The 18,515-nt window shown below is 39.6% G+C and overlaps 1 protein-coding gene across 1 annotated transcript; it reads right to left on the reverse strand.

Annotated features, from left to right (window-relative positions):
- Nucleotides 1-376: 376 nt before the first annotated feature.
- LOC103029944 (inhibin beta B chain) lies at nucleotides 377-17,040 on the reverse strand. The gene is made up of 2 exons (XM_007231764.4): nucleotides 15,736-17,040; nucleotides 377-4,293 (listed from the first exon to the last, which is right to left on the reverse strand). The coding sequence occupies exons 1-2, from the start codon at nucleotides 16,124-16,126 to the stop codon at nucleotides 3,515-3,517; spliced, it is 1,170 nt and encodes a 389-aa protein (XP_007231826.3). The 5' UTR covers nucleotides 16,127-17,040; the 3' UTR covers nucleotides 377-3,514.
- Nucleotides 17,041-18,515: the final 1,475 nt, after the last annotated feature.

Below are 18,515 nucleotides of genomic sequence, written 5' to 3' on the forward strand. Positions count from 1 at the left end.
GTTTTGTTATAAAACAATGATGTATTTGTGATGTCATCGGAAACTGGAATTTAAATTCTGCTTATAATTGATGAAATGAAAAGGCCTTTAAACTCACACAGATCTTATAGTATTTATAAAATATTTTCATATATTTCAAATGTTCTTCAGAGAATCACTTGATATTCTATGACATAGAAGACATAGAATAGTAGATCAAATAGTAATTAGATCAATAAGTTTGTTAATATGTAATTAAAATATAAAATATTATACATGATTGCACATACATGTGTTCATTCAATTTATTTTTGTGAATCAGAATATTTGCTCTGTATTTTCTGTTCATCTTTATTAAACATATATTTAAGGGAAGGCAATGAGAAAGGAGTCCAAATGCAGAATAAGAAATTTATTTCATAACAGTTACAAAGAACAAAATATTTAAAAGCATTCTTTATTTTACATAAGCTGTACAGAGATGGCATGTATTTGATCATCTAAATGATTCTTGAATAGGAACTAGAAGTATTAAATAGAAAAACTGAAAATATTAAAGTTGATGAAAAAATATGAAATATTCAATTTGTCTACTGTACAAAATAAGAAAGGAAAAAAGGAAAAAAAAGGAAATTGAGCTGAAAATGGAATCCGTAATATCGTACCCTGATACAGTGTTTAGGCCTCTTATTACACGATCAAAAAAGTATTTTACATTATAACGTGACGGTCTTGCCATCTTATAATAGCTAGAAAATCTTGGCCTCTTTGGTTCCATGATTCCGTATAATACATTTGAACAGAATTCAGTTTGCTTTTATAAAAATAACTTTTTTTCTTATTATTAGTATTTCAATGGCAGTTTGTTTTCTTTTCTTTCTAACAATGCTTTACTCTTCTTCTTTTTTTCAAATTTGTATCGTTTTCAGTGCAAACATTGTAACAACCATTCGCTTGGATAAAGGAAGCGACGTTTTCAAGTATTGAAAGAGAGTTTTACGACTAGTAGCTAAGGTTCAGTCTGTCCGGTGTGGGTCGGTACTATACATTGCATAGTTCATGCGGCACTTATTTCGAAATAAGAGAGAAAATAAAAAAATAAAAGGATTGTGAGCAAGCACAGGTGCGCCACTGGATACCCTTTAAAGGCATTTCGATCAGCAAGTGCTATAAAATGTGCATTTAGCTTTTTTTCATGTTTGTTCATTTTTTTTACTTTTTTATACTTTTTTTTTTTTGCAAGTGCATTTTTGCACCCGTAGCCAACAGAACGATATGGCAGCTCGAGAGAAGAGAGAGAATATCATATGCTTCAGTTGTTTTAAGTACTTTTTGGATGTGTGTTCCAAAGGGCACTGTGTCCTAGTGTTCGGCGGAGGTGGCCGATGGTTCCACTGCTCCCACTGCGCACTGTTTACAGCTTGTCACATGAATAAGCAAACCCCTCCCACCATGTAGGCTGGTCTAAAACTCAAACCAAAAAAAATAATAAAATAAAAACCCCACTAAAGTCATGTCTCATGCTTTATGAATGACCCCCTGGGTGCCTGGAAGTGGTGGGACGCCTGCTCGTGTCCCGCTGTAGTGAAACTCATTACTGAGAATGCTTAAAAAATGCAGCATTTCTGAGACGATGAGGGCCGCAGAGTTCAGGATGAGAAAGCAGAACCCAAGGCAAACAACTAAAAAAAAAACAATGGAAAAAATGGAAGATCTCTGTATTCAGCTTGACGCCAGAGTTGAAGATCTGGTCATGGCAAGTGCTGCTGTTGACTGGAGTACTGTCGGTGGTCACTAACAGTCCTGGGTCAGTGCTTTTGTATGCAGTTGTGGGCAGTTCTACAGAAAGATGTAATAATAAAATAAAGTCCAGGCCATTGTTTCATAAGGCTCACGTCTCTTCTCCAGACCCCAGTTTCCCTCCCCTCCTCCGTACAGTCCATTACTCAGAGGAGAGAAAAGAAATAAAAGAAAAGTACAAACTGTTAAATCCTGACCCCAAACATCGCCGTCTCTTTGACCTCGTCACCTATTATACAGAACTGTGCTCGTAGACTGAATCGTTTGACAGCCGGACTGATAAATGCTTCTACCGTGGGATATTAACGAATATAAATATATGTACAAGTAGGTCTGCGCATGCATGAAGTGTGTGTAGGTGATGATGGATATGTCGATGATATGTGGATGTTCATAAATATCACTATCTGACTGTAAATCTGCTGTTTTCCTTTCAAATGTATTTTGCCGAACATTTACAACGTCATCAGTCTTGATTTGATGATTAAGGATGTCCGTGATCAATCAGATTCTTACAAAGATGATCAGTCAAGGCCTGTTTGATGTCTGAAGTTTGCGTCTGTAGTTTTGCGTTGAAGCTACAAAGCTAAAACAACTACAATAGCTAACAAGTAATGGCCAAATTATTGTGGAAGGCATGGTTCAGCCACTCATATTGACCCAACTTTTTTAACTAATGCTAGAAAACTGTAATTAATGATTAGCAAATCTTTGCTTTACTGATAAAGTAAATAGTCACAGGTTAAGAATACACAAAATATGTTCCATTCTAAGAATAAATCATCAATCAATGGTAGCTGGTTTTAGAGGATTTAAGCTTGTTTTTGATGATCACAGTGGTTGAAAAGCTGGTCTTTTGAGTAAAACATACCCTGTAATGGTAGGTAAGCCAGTTGACCAACTCTTGACCAACATAATGTATGTTGCATTTAATTTTGGCCAAGTTTGGTCATGCTGGATATTTAGCTTTGTCAGATTGGTAATTCCTGTAAACCAGCTAAACCAGCTTGAAAGAGATTTGAGGCAGTTGACACTGATGCAGTTTTAGGGGTTTAGTAATGCAACTTAGTTGTTTTTGTGTACCTTACTTTTTTATTTTTATCGTTAAAGGATTTAGTATTATTATTTTTCATTATGAAGGTATGTTGCTAAAAGATTTTTAGCAACATAAAGATTGCTAATAACTTTTAAGTGTATTTGTAGTACAGATAATGGAATTTGTCATTAAGCAATAAAATTAAATTAAAATTGTTTATAGAATTTGTATCAGAAAGTGTATGATATATTTAATCCTGACAAACTCTGCATGTCTTGATCAAAGTCTGAGCAACAATTGCTTTTACGTTTAGTCAACAAGCAAAAAAAATATTTGGTAAAATGTGCTGCCAGTTTTTTTGTTGCTATTGTTGTTGCACACATTGTGTTTTTTTACAGTGGGATTATGATAATTATCATTCACCTATGTTATTTTATTTTTAAGCACAGATGGTGATGTTGGTGTATGTAGGCTATTGTCTAATGATATCATCCCTCCCTCCCTTTAATGATTTGGCTATGAAGTGTGTATAATGCTGGCTATAAGCTTAAATTAGTTTTAGAGCAAACTCAGAGGAAACTCAGATCACCACATGCTTTGACTGTTTGACCGTTTGGACTTAAGGAGAAAGTTGTAAGTTGTAAATTGTAGTGTAAATTGTACGTTTTTCAGCAAACTTCTACTTTAAACATTCCCAGCTCAAGCACAACCACACTCCTCCACAATCATGTTTGGCACGTCCCTCTTGACGATGTTGTACTCGTCGTCAAAGTACAGCATGGACATGGTGCTGAGCTTGGTGGGGATGCAGCAGGAGTTCATGGAGCCGGGGCTCATGCCGCGCATGCGGTACTGGTTAACCACGGCCGTGTGGAACGAGGAGGCTGACCCGGGCACCCCGGCCATGTACGCCGGGCATTTCCCCTCGCAGTAGTTCCCGAAGTATCCAGACGGCGCGATGATCCAGTCGTTCCAGCCGATGAGGCGGAAGTCGATGTAGAACTGCTGGCGGCAGCACAGGCTGCTGCTGCCGTCGCACTCCAGGCCGCGCTTGCGGATGCGGTGCTTGCTGTCCTCCATCGCTCGGGCCCGGACCACCAGGAAAGGACGGTGCGCCTCGTCGGCCGAGTTGACCAAGGCCGGCAGGACACCAGCCGCCTCACAGCCCTCGCAGCGTATGTCGAGGTTCTGCCGCCGCTCACCCTTAGAGAAGACCAGCTGCACGGCGTCAGTCAGTGGGAACGTGTGCCAGCCGCTGCGCTTCAGGTCCACCCTCTTCTCCACCAGGTTCCACTTGCTGCTCAAGCCTGGCTCCTGGTAGTACACCTTCACCGTGACCTTCCTGCGAGAGCCCTTCTCCGAGGGTGAGGGCAGCAGCTTGAAGTAAAGCCACAGGTTGGCCTGAGACACGTAGAGGTTCTGGTTGCCCTCGTTGGAGATCACAAAAAACAGGCTGGACTTGGAGGAGAGCAGTTCATCTGCAAGAGAAAGAGAACCTTATTAGTATGGTCAAACTGTGCTTCTCTATGGTGGAAGTCCCTAGAATGGAAAACTCAATTTTACTTGAATATTCAGAGTTCAATACACAAAAGTAATAAATATGTGATCTATTTATACCTTTCAAAAATGTACATACACAACAGTATGTGTTGTTGAAACTCAAAAGCAGCTTACCACCCAAAGACTCTGACAGTTTAGGGGAATATATTAATGAATGAATAAATAAATGAATGAATGAATATAGTTACATTTATATACCACCTTTTTAGAAACCCAAGAATGCTTTACACTCACGTTTTACATGCAACCATTTACACTCATCAACACATACACACACTGGAGAGAAGGGGCAGCCAATCGCACATGGCATACTCTCAACCGGAAACAACCATTCACCTGGAGGACGGCATCGAGCACTGAGGAACTGATCCATATCTGGGCACACAGTCGCACATATATTCACACACCTACACACATACACACCAGGACAATTTAGAGTATCCAAGTTTCTATGAGTTCTATGTGTTTCCTCATAGTGAAACTGGACCAAACAGGAATAGAAAATCTCTTTACCCATCTCTTCATTCCATCTTCCTCTTCCTTAAAACCTATACATGCTGTACTACCCCAACTAAACCAACCTGGAGCTAAACACACAAAGATCTGGATTATTTTTTTCCCATTAACACTCAAGGAAGCTAAACCTGGGTGAACGCATTTGAGGCAAGGCTAAAAGCTAACTGTCTAAAATCTCTTTATAATGAAATAACAGCAACAGTGTTCAATGAGTTTTGGTTAAAGTATTAAAAGTGTAGGGTGTCATAAACCAGCTAATTTAAACAAAGCTAATCACACGTCTTCCATAAAGAAAAAATCAGTGGGTGCGTTCCAATGGTATAATACACAGTAATACTAAAATATATATGCTTTATACTAATCCTAATAGAGCGGTTTGGCAGTAATTCACTAACCCATTAACTTATCTCCTGACACCATTGCTGCTGCACTGCTACATTTTTCTGATACTGATCCAGACCAGAGTAGCTCCTCTCATTTTGTTTCAAGTTACATTGTGGTGTAACAGTGTAACATTGTAACCACATTAAAAAAAACTTCTTAAAAAGTATTTGAGGATCTTTAAGTACACTCAGCTTTAAAACTTTAAACTATAATACATACTTCATACTCAAAATCTGGTAGCAATTAGTACAACATTGGAATCAGTATGCAACCAGTATGTTTCATTTTGAAACAAAACAACAGGGTTGTAAACAGGGCAGTAAATATGCTTGCAAAACTGATTTTGGGCATTTTTCTTTCCAAACAAAGTCACATCCATATTATTCAAACATCACAGGACAATTGATCATATTAGATCATTCTTAATTCTTTAAGTAAAATAAAAAGAAAAACAGTTGTTTTAATAAGTAACTGTAGCATTAAAAAGGTTCCTTGATAAAAAAAAAAAGAAACGACTATTTTTAGCATCTTTTGTGATTTTTTAAGAGTGTGTGTGACCATAGAATAATGTCTCAGTTTGGACAGAAGAGCAGGGACATTAACATGCTGAGAGGGCAGTAGATCGTTCACATTGCCGTGAATGGGCTCCCTAACTGGGAACACTTCAACCTAAAGGGATCAAATGGTGTTAGGGTTTTGTGTTAAATGACAACGTGGGTGGGAGGAGTTGTCAGGGTCTGTTCCGCTGTCACTCTCTCTCTTTCTCTCTCTCTCTCTTTCTCTTTCTCACTCTGTTTTCTCTCTCTCTCTCTTTCTTTCACTGAAGAAACACATGAACTTTCCCTGGTTCTCTCCTCTCCGCTGGTTTCAGAGGTATAAACGTCTGTGTAACGCTCTTTTGAGTTCGTAATTCAGTAAAACTCTGGAGAGGGCTGAACTCTGGCAGTTTTCTTCTGGACAAAGCCGAGCCGTGGTGCATTTCTCCCAGCTCTTCTCCTCTCTGACATCACATGACAGTGCGGGCTATGACAGCAGTGTTCTGGGGTCGGGCCCGGTTGGCTCAGCGTGAGGGCGGAGATGAGGAGAGGAAGCTTATGAGGGCACAGCACAAAGGTTCAAAGACTTGTGAATGAAAGCTGCTGAGACGCCGAGCTTACAGTGCTTCAGAAGCGGCACAATGAGCCCTGTGATGTCAAAAGAAGCATGTGCTACAGCCGGACCTTCAACACATGGCTTTACAGTGAGAACAGAGAGAGAGAAAGAGAGTGTGAGAGAGAAGGGGAGAGAGAGAGGGAGAGGGAGGATAAAGAAACTACGTATTTACACGACACTGTACTTTCTACCAGTTTCCACAGAAACTCCCCTACTCTCCTTAAAAATGGTTCTTAAAGCGTTTTACTGTAAATGCGATGGTTTGATATGGATATGCGTTTTAAATTTTTGCTGCATTAGATGGTTCTTCTTAGTGATTTTTCTCAGTTTTCAGTGCTTCTCAGAAGTTTAAAGAACCTTTCTGGGGTGGTGTAGCTGTCTAAGCGTTGGCACGAACTTTTTCCTGTTCCCGTTTCACTGTTGATTAGTTAAAATACATCTTAAACATCTAGAGCTGGTTTCCTGGACAGTGATTAAGCCTAGTTCTAGACTATACAGCACTGTGAATGAAGATTATCCAATACAAAAGATTAATCCAACCCATATATTCTTAAAAATAAAGATTGCTAAATGTTTTGTGGATAGGGTGCTTGGTTCTAGGACACTCTGAATCACTCTAGAACCTTAGGTTCTCCATTCTGTTAACTTTACAGAATATATAACCGCACTCTCTTTCTTTTTTTTTTAACAGTGTAAGAGTTGATGAACCACTAAATTGTTCTTCTACTACCAGAGAAGAAACACATTTGAATCCCTGAAGTCATTGTTCTCAAACTGGTCCTCATGGTAAATCCAAACTGTGGTGGTCCCCATTTGAGAAGCACAGATTTAAGGAACCAAAAGTGCTTCACTAAAGCAGCGTGAGAGTATAAAAAGGTGGGGCTAGGTTTGACCTTATTCACCAGGGAGGTCAATGTGGTTCTACAGGTATGAAGTTGTGTAAGTAAAAACTCAGAGCCAATCAGAATCTCAATTTCAGCTGAGGGAGGGCAGTATAGAGTCAAACTCAGAGGCAGAACCAATCAGAATCCTTATTTTGGGAAGGGCAGAACCTTTAATTCAGCAAAAGAAGGTATCTATCTCAGTTTTTTAAATGTATGTGTGGTGGGGGAGTGAAGTCAGCATGTATGAAATTCATGGAATTCTGACTCTTTTTTTCTGTTCAACTTCAAGCATTGAGTAGAATGTGTGGGAAAATGTTTTTTTTTTAACAAATGTATTTTCTTTGTGTTGGTCCACAGATGTTAATGAAAACTACTGTCTGTCCAAGCCAAATATCATTTCTGAAAAGTTGCTATATTAAATATATCAATATAATTGACTCAAAATAATACGCTATCTAATAACATTGGACGGCATGGCGGATGGCATGTTTGCCTCCCAGCACTGGGGTCTTGGGTTCAAGTCCCTATCTGGGTGGAGTTTCCAGGGACTCCAAAACTATGGTTTGCTCCCACAGTCCAAAAACATGGAGATCAAGTAAACTGCATACTCTAAATTGATCTGGAGCGTATGTGGAGTGTATGTGTAAGTAAGTTTGTGTGCATAAATGTATGTATGACTGTGTGTCCTGATATGGACTGACACTCTGCCCTGGGCAAAAATACAGTCCTCCAGGTGGACAATGGTTTCCGGTTGAGAGTACGCTGTGTGCTATTGGCTGCTGCTTCTCACCGGTGTGTGGATAAGTGCTGAGTGTAAATGGTTGTGTGTAAAACGTGTGATTTTAACACGTCTTTTCAAGGGTTTCTAGAAAGATGTTATATAAGTATAACTTCATTCATTCGTTCATTCACTCGTAACATCCCATTACATTACATTAACTGTAATTAACTTTGGACACTAAAGATTAAAAACTTAAGACAGTATTGTCTTTCTGTTTCAAATGCAAAGCTCTACAGCATTTCTTTCAACATCTGTACACTTTTATGCCTAAATATATGCATGAAATATCCTGTGCTCCCCAAATTCATCATATATCTTCGGCCCCTCTTATAGAATTCTGCAGGGGCCGCGGCGCAGGGCCTGAAAGACAGCTGTCAGTGGATGCAAATTAGAGAGCCGGAGGAGAAAGACAAATGCGTAAGGTCAAAAGCCCCAGAAGTTAAGCCTGGCCGCTGCATGCAGGGCAGGACAATACCTGGGTGGGCCCCTCTGCCCGCGACAATACACAGCGCTCGGCATGCCTCCACCTGCACGGCCTCGCGCTGCACTGAGGCAGTAAATCTCCATGTCATTACTCAACGTCTCCCTACGCAATGGGCCACTGCCACCTGGATGCCGTGACTGACAGTTTGGCCACATGAAAAAAACCCGGCCACTGACGCGCTCTGTGCTAATCCCTTTCACACACTGCTAGATTTACTCACTGCAATGATGGGCAGATAAAGCAGCTGAGATATAAGCAGCAACACACAGTAACTCAATTATACACAGAAAACACTGATACCATAGCCTGGAGTGGGGTGAAACGGAACGCCTGTACAACAGACAATGATTCTGATGCTGCTCTTTGTACATAAAACAGCTAAATATAGCAGTTGTAATAGAAGTTGGTGAATAGTTGCTTTGGATTATGTAAACTGAAGAACTGCAGTATACTGTTAATAAATGTCTATATATGAAACATTAATATTTTTTGCAAATTCAACAACATTCAACAAGGCAGACTGTCTTACCTGACTTCAAAGACAGTAAAGAAGTCAGGTTAACAGAAAAGTCCACTCAGCCATCATTTCAATTGCTACATAGGCGACTGAAGGGCTGCTCCTAAAGCAAAACCCCCTGGAAGGTTCTGGAACTTGTCCAGTTCTCCGTGTCCCTGGGTCACCCTGCCTTCTAATGAGACCCGTGAGATGCCAGCTCAAGCCGAAATGCCAACAAGTTCACAGCTCAAACCTGCTGCTACTCTCTTGGAGTCATGAATTTTTCCCAACAAAATCAGCCGGTGTATGTATATCGATGATATGTTAGACGTATATCTTCACTGTCCAGTGAAAACCAAGTATCACCATCTTTGTAGATTTTAGGTTGACTAAATAATTTGAACAGACAAAGTGTCTCTGTGACAAACTCTGTGAACAGACCAATAGAAATACTTCAAAATGACCTAAAATAAAGTTTTTTACATTGACTTCCAATAAAAGTTTGGAAGGTTTTTCTCTCTCCTCTCCTGCTTTTTTGGAGATATTTGTTTTTAATTGGACCGTGACGTTTTATATATATATATATATATATATATATATATATATATATATATATATATATATATATGTGTGTGTGTGTGTGTGTGTGTTTCACAACCCTATTTAGTATGTGGCCTCAGAATTAAATTAGTTCATTTATTTTTTAAGATAGGCCTTTATTAGGTGTTATATAAGTTATATTTAACTGATATAGCAGCACTTTGTTTTTTAGCTGTGTAGGAAGAGCATTTATTCTTACTTGCAATCCAAAATAGTGTTCTGTTGCTTATAAAGCTGATGGTTTTAGGTTTAAGACTCGGAGCATGCTAGTTTGACATGTGGCTGAAAGGCAAAAAGGAGGGTGTGTTCTAAAACTTTCAACCAGTAATGTATATTACAAGAACATATTCTAAAATCATAAATAGTCAAAATCATCTCCTGTACCTTACTTCTATGGCTTCAGAGTATGTCAAATCAGAAGGCCTGCCTGGTGTATTATGTTGCATTAGGACTGTGCTGACACATTTACATCAGGGCAAAGCCTAAAGCATGGATATCTGGTCACTTCTGTTTTTTAATTGGTAAAAAATCAAAGTAAATCTCTGATGAAACATTATTATTATTCCTGCTGAAAAAAATGCATTGCCAGCTCAAGCTGTGTCAGGAGGGTTAAGTTGTATGAGGTTTAGACTAGATGAGCTTTAGACTAGTATCAGGTGTGTTTGTTTGAGTTGGTGGTTAAGCTTGTTTATGAGCTTGATCAACCTACAACCCTAGAGACCAAACATCAGACCAAGCTGGACAACAAGGAGGACCAGGATGACTAGCAAGACCAAGCTTGTTGACCAGCCTGAAGAGATTCAGTGAGCTGATTGGCCAGCATGGTGGACCAATCCGATCTGAGATTAATCTTAATCCAGAGCAAATTTGACTGATGTGAGATTCATTATGTCTAATTTTAAATCCATCCAGCATGCTTTTTTAAATTTCATTTCTAATTTTATCCCATTTTTAAGAACTTTCATTGTCAGTAGTAGTGCCCTCAACACTAGGATGGTGACTACTAGCACACACTTAGAAAAATAAGTAAAGATTTGTACTTAAAAGAGTACAAAGCTTGTTGCTGGGGGCTGTACCTTATATATTGAGGTCCAATAGAGTACCTTTCGCTGAAAGCCTCTTTTTTACCCGTGTTTTTGTACCAGTAAAGACTATAACGATTATAAACATTACCATCAACTAAATATGTGTTAAGAACTTGATGATCCATAATTGTCTGGCTTTCAAAAGAAAAAAATATTTAATTATATTAGTTTATTAGTACAGTGATACAGAATAACAAATGTACCTTTTGGCTGACAAATCTGTACCAAATGGAACATACCTGACCCTGTTAAGACCAATGTTATACCTTTGAGGGTACAATTATTAAAAGTGTACATTTGAGTAAATGAAAGTACTTATATAGTACCTCTGTACCTCTGACCAACATCATCTTTAAAGTGATGAAGGGAGATAGCATCATCTACCCACCCAGCAAGAGCATGGCCAATTGTGCTCTCTCAGACTCTGGCTGCTGATGGCAGGCATAATGACCTGGGATTTGAACCACTGATGACCCAGCATGATCTTCAGTGACCGGCTAGATGTATACAGTCATCCCATGACTCTGCTGGGCAGGATATGGACATTCCTTTCTGCCAGACATGTGGCACCACTGATCATTTCAAGTCTCTTTCATGAGGCATTCTGGCAAATTGTCCTGCAAGCTTGACACCATGCCACGTCCAGCTTGGCAGAGCTGGGTAAGCGTAGGCCTGAGAGCGACGGGCCCACGGGCATTGCAGGGAGGTGGCCAGGGCCACTGAGGAAGACTGAATGAGGAAATTAATGACTAGACGATGACATGTGGGGCACGGGACAAGATTTCAAGCATGGCACAGTGCTGTGTTTGGGTATTCTGTGTGCAATTATGGGTGTGTAGGCTGCTGGTCAAAAGTTCTTCCAATTGTTTTAAGCATTTCTATCACAGCGAATAACCTGAAATAGGGGACAAAGTTAAGCACTAAACTGTGTGTGAAAAAAATGAATAAAAAACTGAAAAACAATGTTCATAGTTTTAACAAAAAAAAATCATTTTTAGGGAACATGTGACCTGCATCTGGACTGTAGTAATGGAAGGAAATTAAGTTTAAAAATTGATGCAAACAATTTACATTACATTGCAATTTACAAACTATTTGTCTGTATAAAAGCAGTGTTGGTGAAGACTGTGATCCTGCACTCTCTACCACAGTATTTACACCACAATTCACATCTGGATTGCTATCATAATGACTAGAAAAGCACACATTTCAAAGAAACACAGATAGCACATTATAACTCAAAAAATGTGTATGTTTCCTTTAGAGAAATCACAAATAAAAAGACAGGGTGTGGTGAGCACAGTTTACTACACTAGAGTTTCTCAGACTTTTGCAACTAATAGCCAATTTAATCCACTACAAACATTTTACAGACCATACAAAATTATAATCAACAACAATCTGCATAACATATCACATTGACTGAATATAAAATAGACTTGAATTGCCTTGGGATATACGCAGAGATACACATAGTAAACAGAGTCACATGGCTGCTAGTAGTGAACACAGCACACACATAGCGTGTGTAAACAGCACGGAGCAGAGACAGCATTTGTTTAAAGCTGTGGTAATTAGCATTATCTGGCTAATATATCAGATTAAACTGCACCTTATCAGTAGTTTAGCTCAAATAAAAGAAGTATACTATATATATAAATTAACCAGATTCTGTTTTAACCGGACCAAATAGTGCTGGTGTGAAAATGTCCTTATTTTTGCAAATAAATTACATACCATCCATCACATCTTAAATATTTACATTTTTGGCCATCAGCCTCCTAGCAGTGCCAGTGCGGCCCACAGGTTAAAAACCTCTATCATATACCATCAAAACTCTTAAAAACTAAAAAAGAGAAATAAGGAGATTAATGGAATAGATCTTACAGATTAAAAAAAAAATCACAAGACTGAAGATCATTTGATTGTGGCTAAAAAAAAAAAGAATGTGGGGTGTTTTAAAACTTTTGACCAGTAGTTTACACATTCTAAAGTCTTAAATACCCAAAATCATTGCTTGTTCCCTACCTTTATGGCTTCAGAATAATTCATAAGTCAATAAGTCAGAAGGCCTGGTCTGTTATTGATGTTGCATTAGGACTGTGCTAATTGTAGCAATCTGGTTGCCAAATTGTGAGCCTTATTGTGCAATGAGCCTAAAGGTTTAATGGGCCAGTTTTAACACTTTTAAACCTAATTAAATTATTTAAACATAAATTGTGAGATGATGACAACAATTCTTCCTTCTTTTTTTATTTTATTAAAAAAAATCCCAATTTTCTCCCTAATTTACCCAATCAATTACCCAACCCACTCATTAGGAGTCCTAACACACCAGGAGGATGAAGACTAGCACATGCCTCCTCCGATACATGTGAAGTCAGCCACTTCCTCTTTTCAAACTGCTTCTGATGCAGCATTGGCGAGTAGCATCACAGCACACTCGGAGCAAAGCGCAGCGACTCGGTTCCGATACATCAGCTCCCAGACGCAGCCTTGTGCTGACCGACATCACCCTTTGGAGTGATGAGGAGAAAGAGCGCCATCTACCCACCCAGAAAGAGCAAGACAAATTGTGCTCTCTCAGGGCTCCGGTAGCTGACGGCAAGCTATATGAACAGAATTCAAACCGGTGATTTCCTGATCATAGTGGCATCACTATATCAGTATGTCACCATCATTCACTAAAAAACGTCCAACAGAAGCTTGTTGTAAAACATCTGATAAACATCTTCCACAGCCACATTTGGCATATATCATATTTCAAAGGCCTATTGTTGGTTTCCCAGTAAGACTGAACTGGCATTTATATTGAACTGGGAGGAAAAGCTAACTTGTAACTGGTGGTACAACATAGTGTCTCATACTGTTTCTGCTGTTGATAACCCTGATAATCTTTGTATAAGTTATTTCTTAAACTGTAGATTATCATATAGTCTGATATGTTGGTATACTAGAGTTTCAAAACATAACATAGAAGATTACATACAGTATTTCCATCATTATATCAGTTTGCTGCCTCATTTTACCCAAAAGCCACCAAAAGCAGGTAAAACAAGTTGGATTACAACCACAGCTACTATATTTAGAATACATATCATCTTTCAAGGGTCTATTACTGATATTAAAACACAATACTACTGCCAGATTTAAATCAGATTAAAGTAGAGCAGTAGGTGTAAGCATGTGATCAGCTATAGTTATAATAGGTGGTGCTAAACTGTAAAAAATACATATTATTTTACCCTCTTAAAATATATGCTCCTGCATAGAGTTCTTGGAGTGATGCCATAAAAGAACAACTTCTCTGTGTGTAAAATCCTAACTTGTAATACAAGTAATCAAGTAATGTAAAGTTTCTTAACTCAGCTCACTCACTTCTTGTTTTAATGTATTTGTCAATTAACCCTTTGAAGACTACTGAAGATTTTAAAAACATGATCATATTTGTTTAATATGTTGGAGGTATAACTTATAACTAATATAAACAATGATAAATAAAGACTAAAAAATAAAGAATCTGATTACATTCAGCAACAAGAACAAGCGTTGGTGAGGTCATGATGTTGGATGATCATCACCCAACACAACCTCATCCTCAACTCCCCAACTCATCCCATCAAAAAAGTATTGGATGGAGCCCCATCATTCCAGAGAATGTTGCCATGATGCCTTTTAACTGTTCCAGAGAGTGGTTGCAACTCAAAGTATATAAATGCATTCTTCCACAAATATTTGGACATATAGTTTATCAAATGAAGGTATCAGCTCTGATCCAGGTGTATTTATTCACTATTATTATAACTATCACAAGCTGTTTTAGGCTTTAAGGTGGAATAATGGAGTCATTCCAGTGAAATTACAGTAGAAATCCTGATCACATGTTTACAGAACATGCTGGAATTCGAGCTTCGTCCCATTTGCAACCTGTCATTTGGTTTCACAACATGACCATGCTGGACAATCATGGTGTGCACCACTGGTCTTCCTTGAGAAAATCTAAATTGTCTCAGCAGCAGCCGGGTGGAAAGTTTCATAAGTTTTACAGCTCATTCGTTGTTTCCAACTATTCTCACAATGTTGGGCTTGTTTACAGTCATTCACATGCACAGATACACCACACCACACTGTTTACAGGTACAGTGCCCCGTGCCAACAAACACCAATGGGAGTTTTTTGGGGGGCTTGGATTGTTTTGCAGACCACCAGTAAACTAAACACCAATCGTCTAGACAATGACATATAATGACTTTATATACACATGTGAACAGTTTGCTCCCACCACTGACCACTGTCGTGCAATCACCCGAGCAAGAAGTAGGCTAAACATAAGTCAAAACATCTGTAACCAACAACGCAACCATGGATGACTTATCTGGAACTCATCCAAACTGAGGGCTATAGTTTCACACCTAGAGTTTGTTTGCTCTAGTCTGGGTCAGTTAGCACTTTAACCGCACTAAAACGTGTTAAGGTAAACCACATGGTAATGATCTCTTTGCTTTTTGGTCAGATCTGTCTGGGGCAGAGCAAGAAAGTAAATACAGGCAGAAGATCCTAGGTTCTGGACTAGTGTATAACCTTTCTGATAGCTATATCTGATGGTGAGATCAAGGTGGGATTGAGGTTAAATCACATTCTCACCACAAACTAACTTCATTCATTTCAGAGTTTATTTAAGATCAGACTGAGATCATCTCTTCTCAAAGTTCATGTTTTATCTCAATGTGATTGTATTGTGTGTTAACTAACACCTGCACAAATTAATTGCATCTGAGTCAAGTCTGAAAACAAATCAGGGTTAGGTCTAATTGGACTAAGTAGTGTGGAAAGGTGTGGAAACACCATCTAACTTACTCTTGATTAATTAAAAAATAATATTTGTGATAACTGATAACTGGTCACTCTCTGTTATCAGAGGTGGTCCCCACACTTGTCACAGGAATAGCTGTTTCTTATCTTAAAGTTCTCTACACACCTGTCTCCGCGAAGCTGATGATCTCCGAGGTCTCCTCCTCCACCTCATTGGCGTAACTCGCGTGGCCGTCCAGGTTGGGGATCTCCACGCGTCCGTCCTCGCGCACTTTGCCGGCGTGCAGCTTGCGCAGCGCGGTCACCATGGCCGCCTTTGGTATGGGGTGCGTGATGTTGGGTCTGTCCCGCATCTGCAGTCTGCTGAGGATGTGCCGCTTCACCGCCTCCAGGAAATCCACGTCCACGCGCCTCGACTCGTCCGCCTGGCCGAGGCCACACGATGCGCAGGTGTCCTGCGGAGACGCGCTCTGGGCTTCGGTGTCCGGCGGCGGAGTGCAGAGGCTGGGGAGGACGCAGACGGCAAAGCAGAGCACCTTCAGGGCGAACGTTCTCATTTTCTCCAAAATCTCCCCCTCCCCGCCCACCTAACACGAAGAGGAGGACAGTCCGTGCCGCGCGTCCCGGGACTGGAATGGAGAGGAAGCAGCCTAAGGACGTGTAAGGCTGTGTGTGCACGCTTCACGCACGCTTCACGCACGGTTTACGCGCGATTTACGCGTGTAAGAAAAGTAGAAAAAGTATTGCAACAAAGTGCAGAAGAGATCAGGGTGTAAAAGTATCCACTTTCCGTGCTGGAACGCAACGCGTTGGGCTTCCATCCGATAGATAAGTCAAAGCTGGATTGATGCACACATTGAATAAATGTTCTAAAGCAGATCTAGGTTCTAAGTTCTAAGAAAGTCTTTGGTCATTCAGTGATGCTCCTAATGAAGTGCTGACAGAATAACAAAACTGATCCCCAACCGGTGCACCATCCAGACTGAACAATAACTTGATTTGTAGCCCTCTGGAGATCTAGAGATCTGGAGATCCAAATTCAGCGCGAGCCTTGGCGCATCATGGCATGGTTGCGCGCAGGTCCCATCCAAGAAAATGACCAATAACCAAGAGACACTAAGCAAAAAATCCAACTAAACTAAACTAAAAAACGCCTAAAATAAAAACTAACCTTTCAGTCTATTCATTCGTTTATTTATTAAACAGTCCAATTCAAAAAATCCATAATGAAACAACCAAGAACCTCAAATTCCCCAGAGCAGCCTATAGCCACTATTCCCAACGTGACGTTCACCAGTTTTCACCATGCAGGTTCTAGGTTCTAGCTTCGCGTTCCGCTGCCTCGCTTTGTGTGGTACGCTCGGTACGCTGACTTCCAGTGTGCGTTCTCTTCCAAGCGCTTCTTCATAGCTTTAGGGCCACGGGGATGCTGCTGCGGTCATCTTCTGAACTGCTGTTCTCACCCCCAACACCACAACCCCCACCCATCCCATCCCAATCCATCCCACCCACCCACCATCCACCCCACCTCCTCCTCCTCCTCTTTCTCGCAAGCGTGACATTGTACAGTTTTGGACAGAAAGACCTAATCTTTTTTTTTTTTTTTTTTTTTTACGGATGAGATGAAAAAAAAAAAAAAAAACACGTGGCCAGAGTAGCCAACTGGAGTCCTGGCTCTTTAGAGAGGACTATATCGCGAGGAGAGATGCTGACTACTGACAGCCAACCAGATTGAAGCATTGGAATAAACGACCTGGACTGGATCTAACGAGCTGAATCATAGTATATATATATATATTTTTTTTTTATTCAAGGTCTAAACCAAACTGGAACCTAAACTAGTTGTTCCATGGCAATATTGCTTTAAGAACTAGTTAAAGCTCATGGTGAATAAAGTTAATCACTGTGGTGCAAAGCTGATCCCCATCAATGGGCTGCATATATTTGACTCATAAAACCAGATTCAAGATTTATCTTCTAGAAGTTATTCTAGCTCAAGTAGTAATGCTTGGTTCTCTGTGAACCAGTAAGACTGTTTTCCTGTTAAAATCTGTTAAAAGCTCCTTGAGAAACTTTAGAAAATAAGGTTTGGACATTAAAACTATGGAGGGGCCCGTTTACGATTTTGTTATTTATAAGAAACCTTTTCTCAAAGGTTCCTTAAAGCACAATTTAAAACCCAACTATAGTAAATAGTTGATCTCCATCAATCGGCTGCATACTTGACGTCTGTAAAGACTCTTACAAAAGTCATTTTTTTCTACTTTTATTGGTAATGGTATTAATACTTGGTTCTCGGTGAACAAGTCAGCCTATCCAAAGATCTTGGAACTTGGAACTTCTGGAGGTTCTTCAGTTTAAAACTGCAGAGGAACCCCTTAATTAAAGTGCTTAAGGAAACTTCAAGAAACATTTTATTAAAATGTTTAGTAACATTTAGAAAACCTAAGGTTTCCTCCACAATTTTAAATCGAAGAACAACAAAAAGTTCCATAAACATACTTCTTGAAGATATTTGTATTTCGCAGAATGTAGAGCAGCCGCTATAAACGGAAAGCAAATGTAAACCCTATACAAACTTGATAAAAATGCAAAGAAACTACAAAATTAAGTGCAATAACTGTATGCTATTTGTTTTGTTTTTTCATTATTTCAGCTCAAAAATAAATAAACATGAGCAAAACCATACAAAAAAAAAAAACAAAAACTAAAAACCCCAGAATGTCATATACAGTTTACTGTTGCCGTCTAGGAAAATGAAGCAATTCTATAAATATTGTTTGGAATAAAAACCGCAGGCAGTCAGTCTACAACACACCGCAGCCTGCAGCGACACGCACGCGCTCCAGGCTTAGTATGATTAAAGAGTTGTCCCACAGCGCCACCTGTCTGACAAACGACGCATGCGCACTCTGACCGCACTTCAAGTTGTCCCACTTCAAGTTG

This window comes from Astyanax mexicanus, chromosome 16 (genome assembly GCF_023375975.1).
Source record: "Astyanax mexicanus isolate ESR-SI-001 chromosome 16, AstMex3_surface, whole genome shotgun sequence".
In the NCBI taxonomy this organism is placed as follows: domain Eukaryota; kingdom Metazoa; phylum Chordata; class Actinopteri; order Characiformes; family Acestrorhamphidae; genus Astyanax; species Astyanax mexicanus.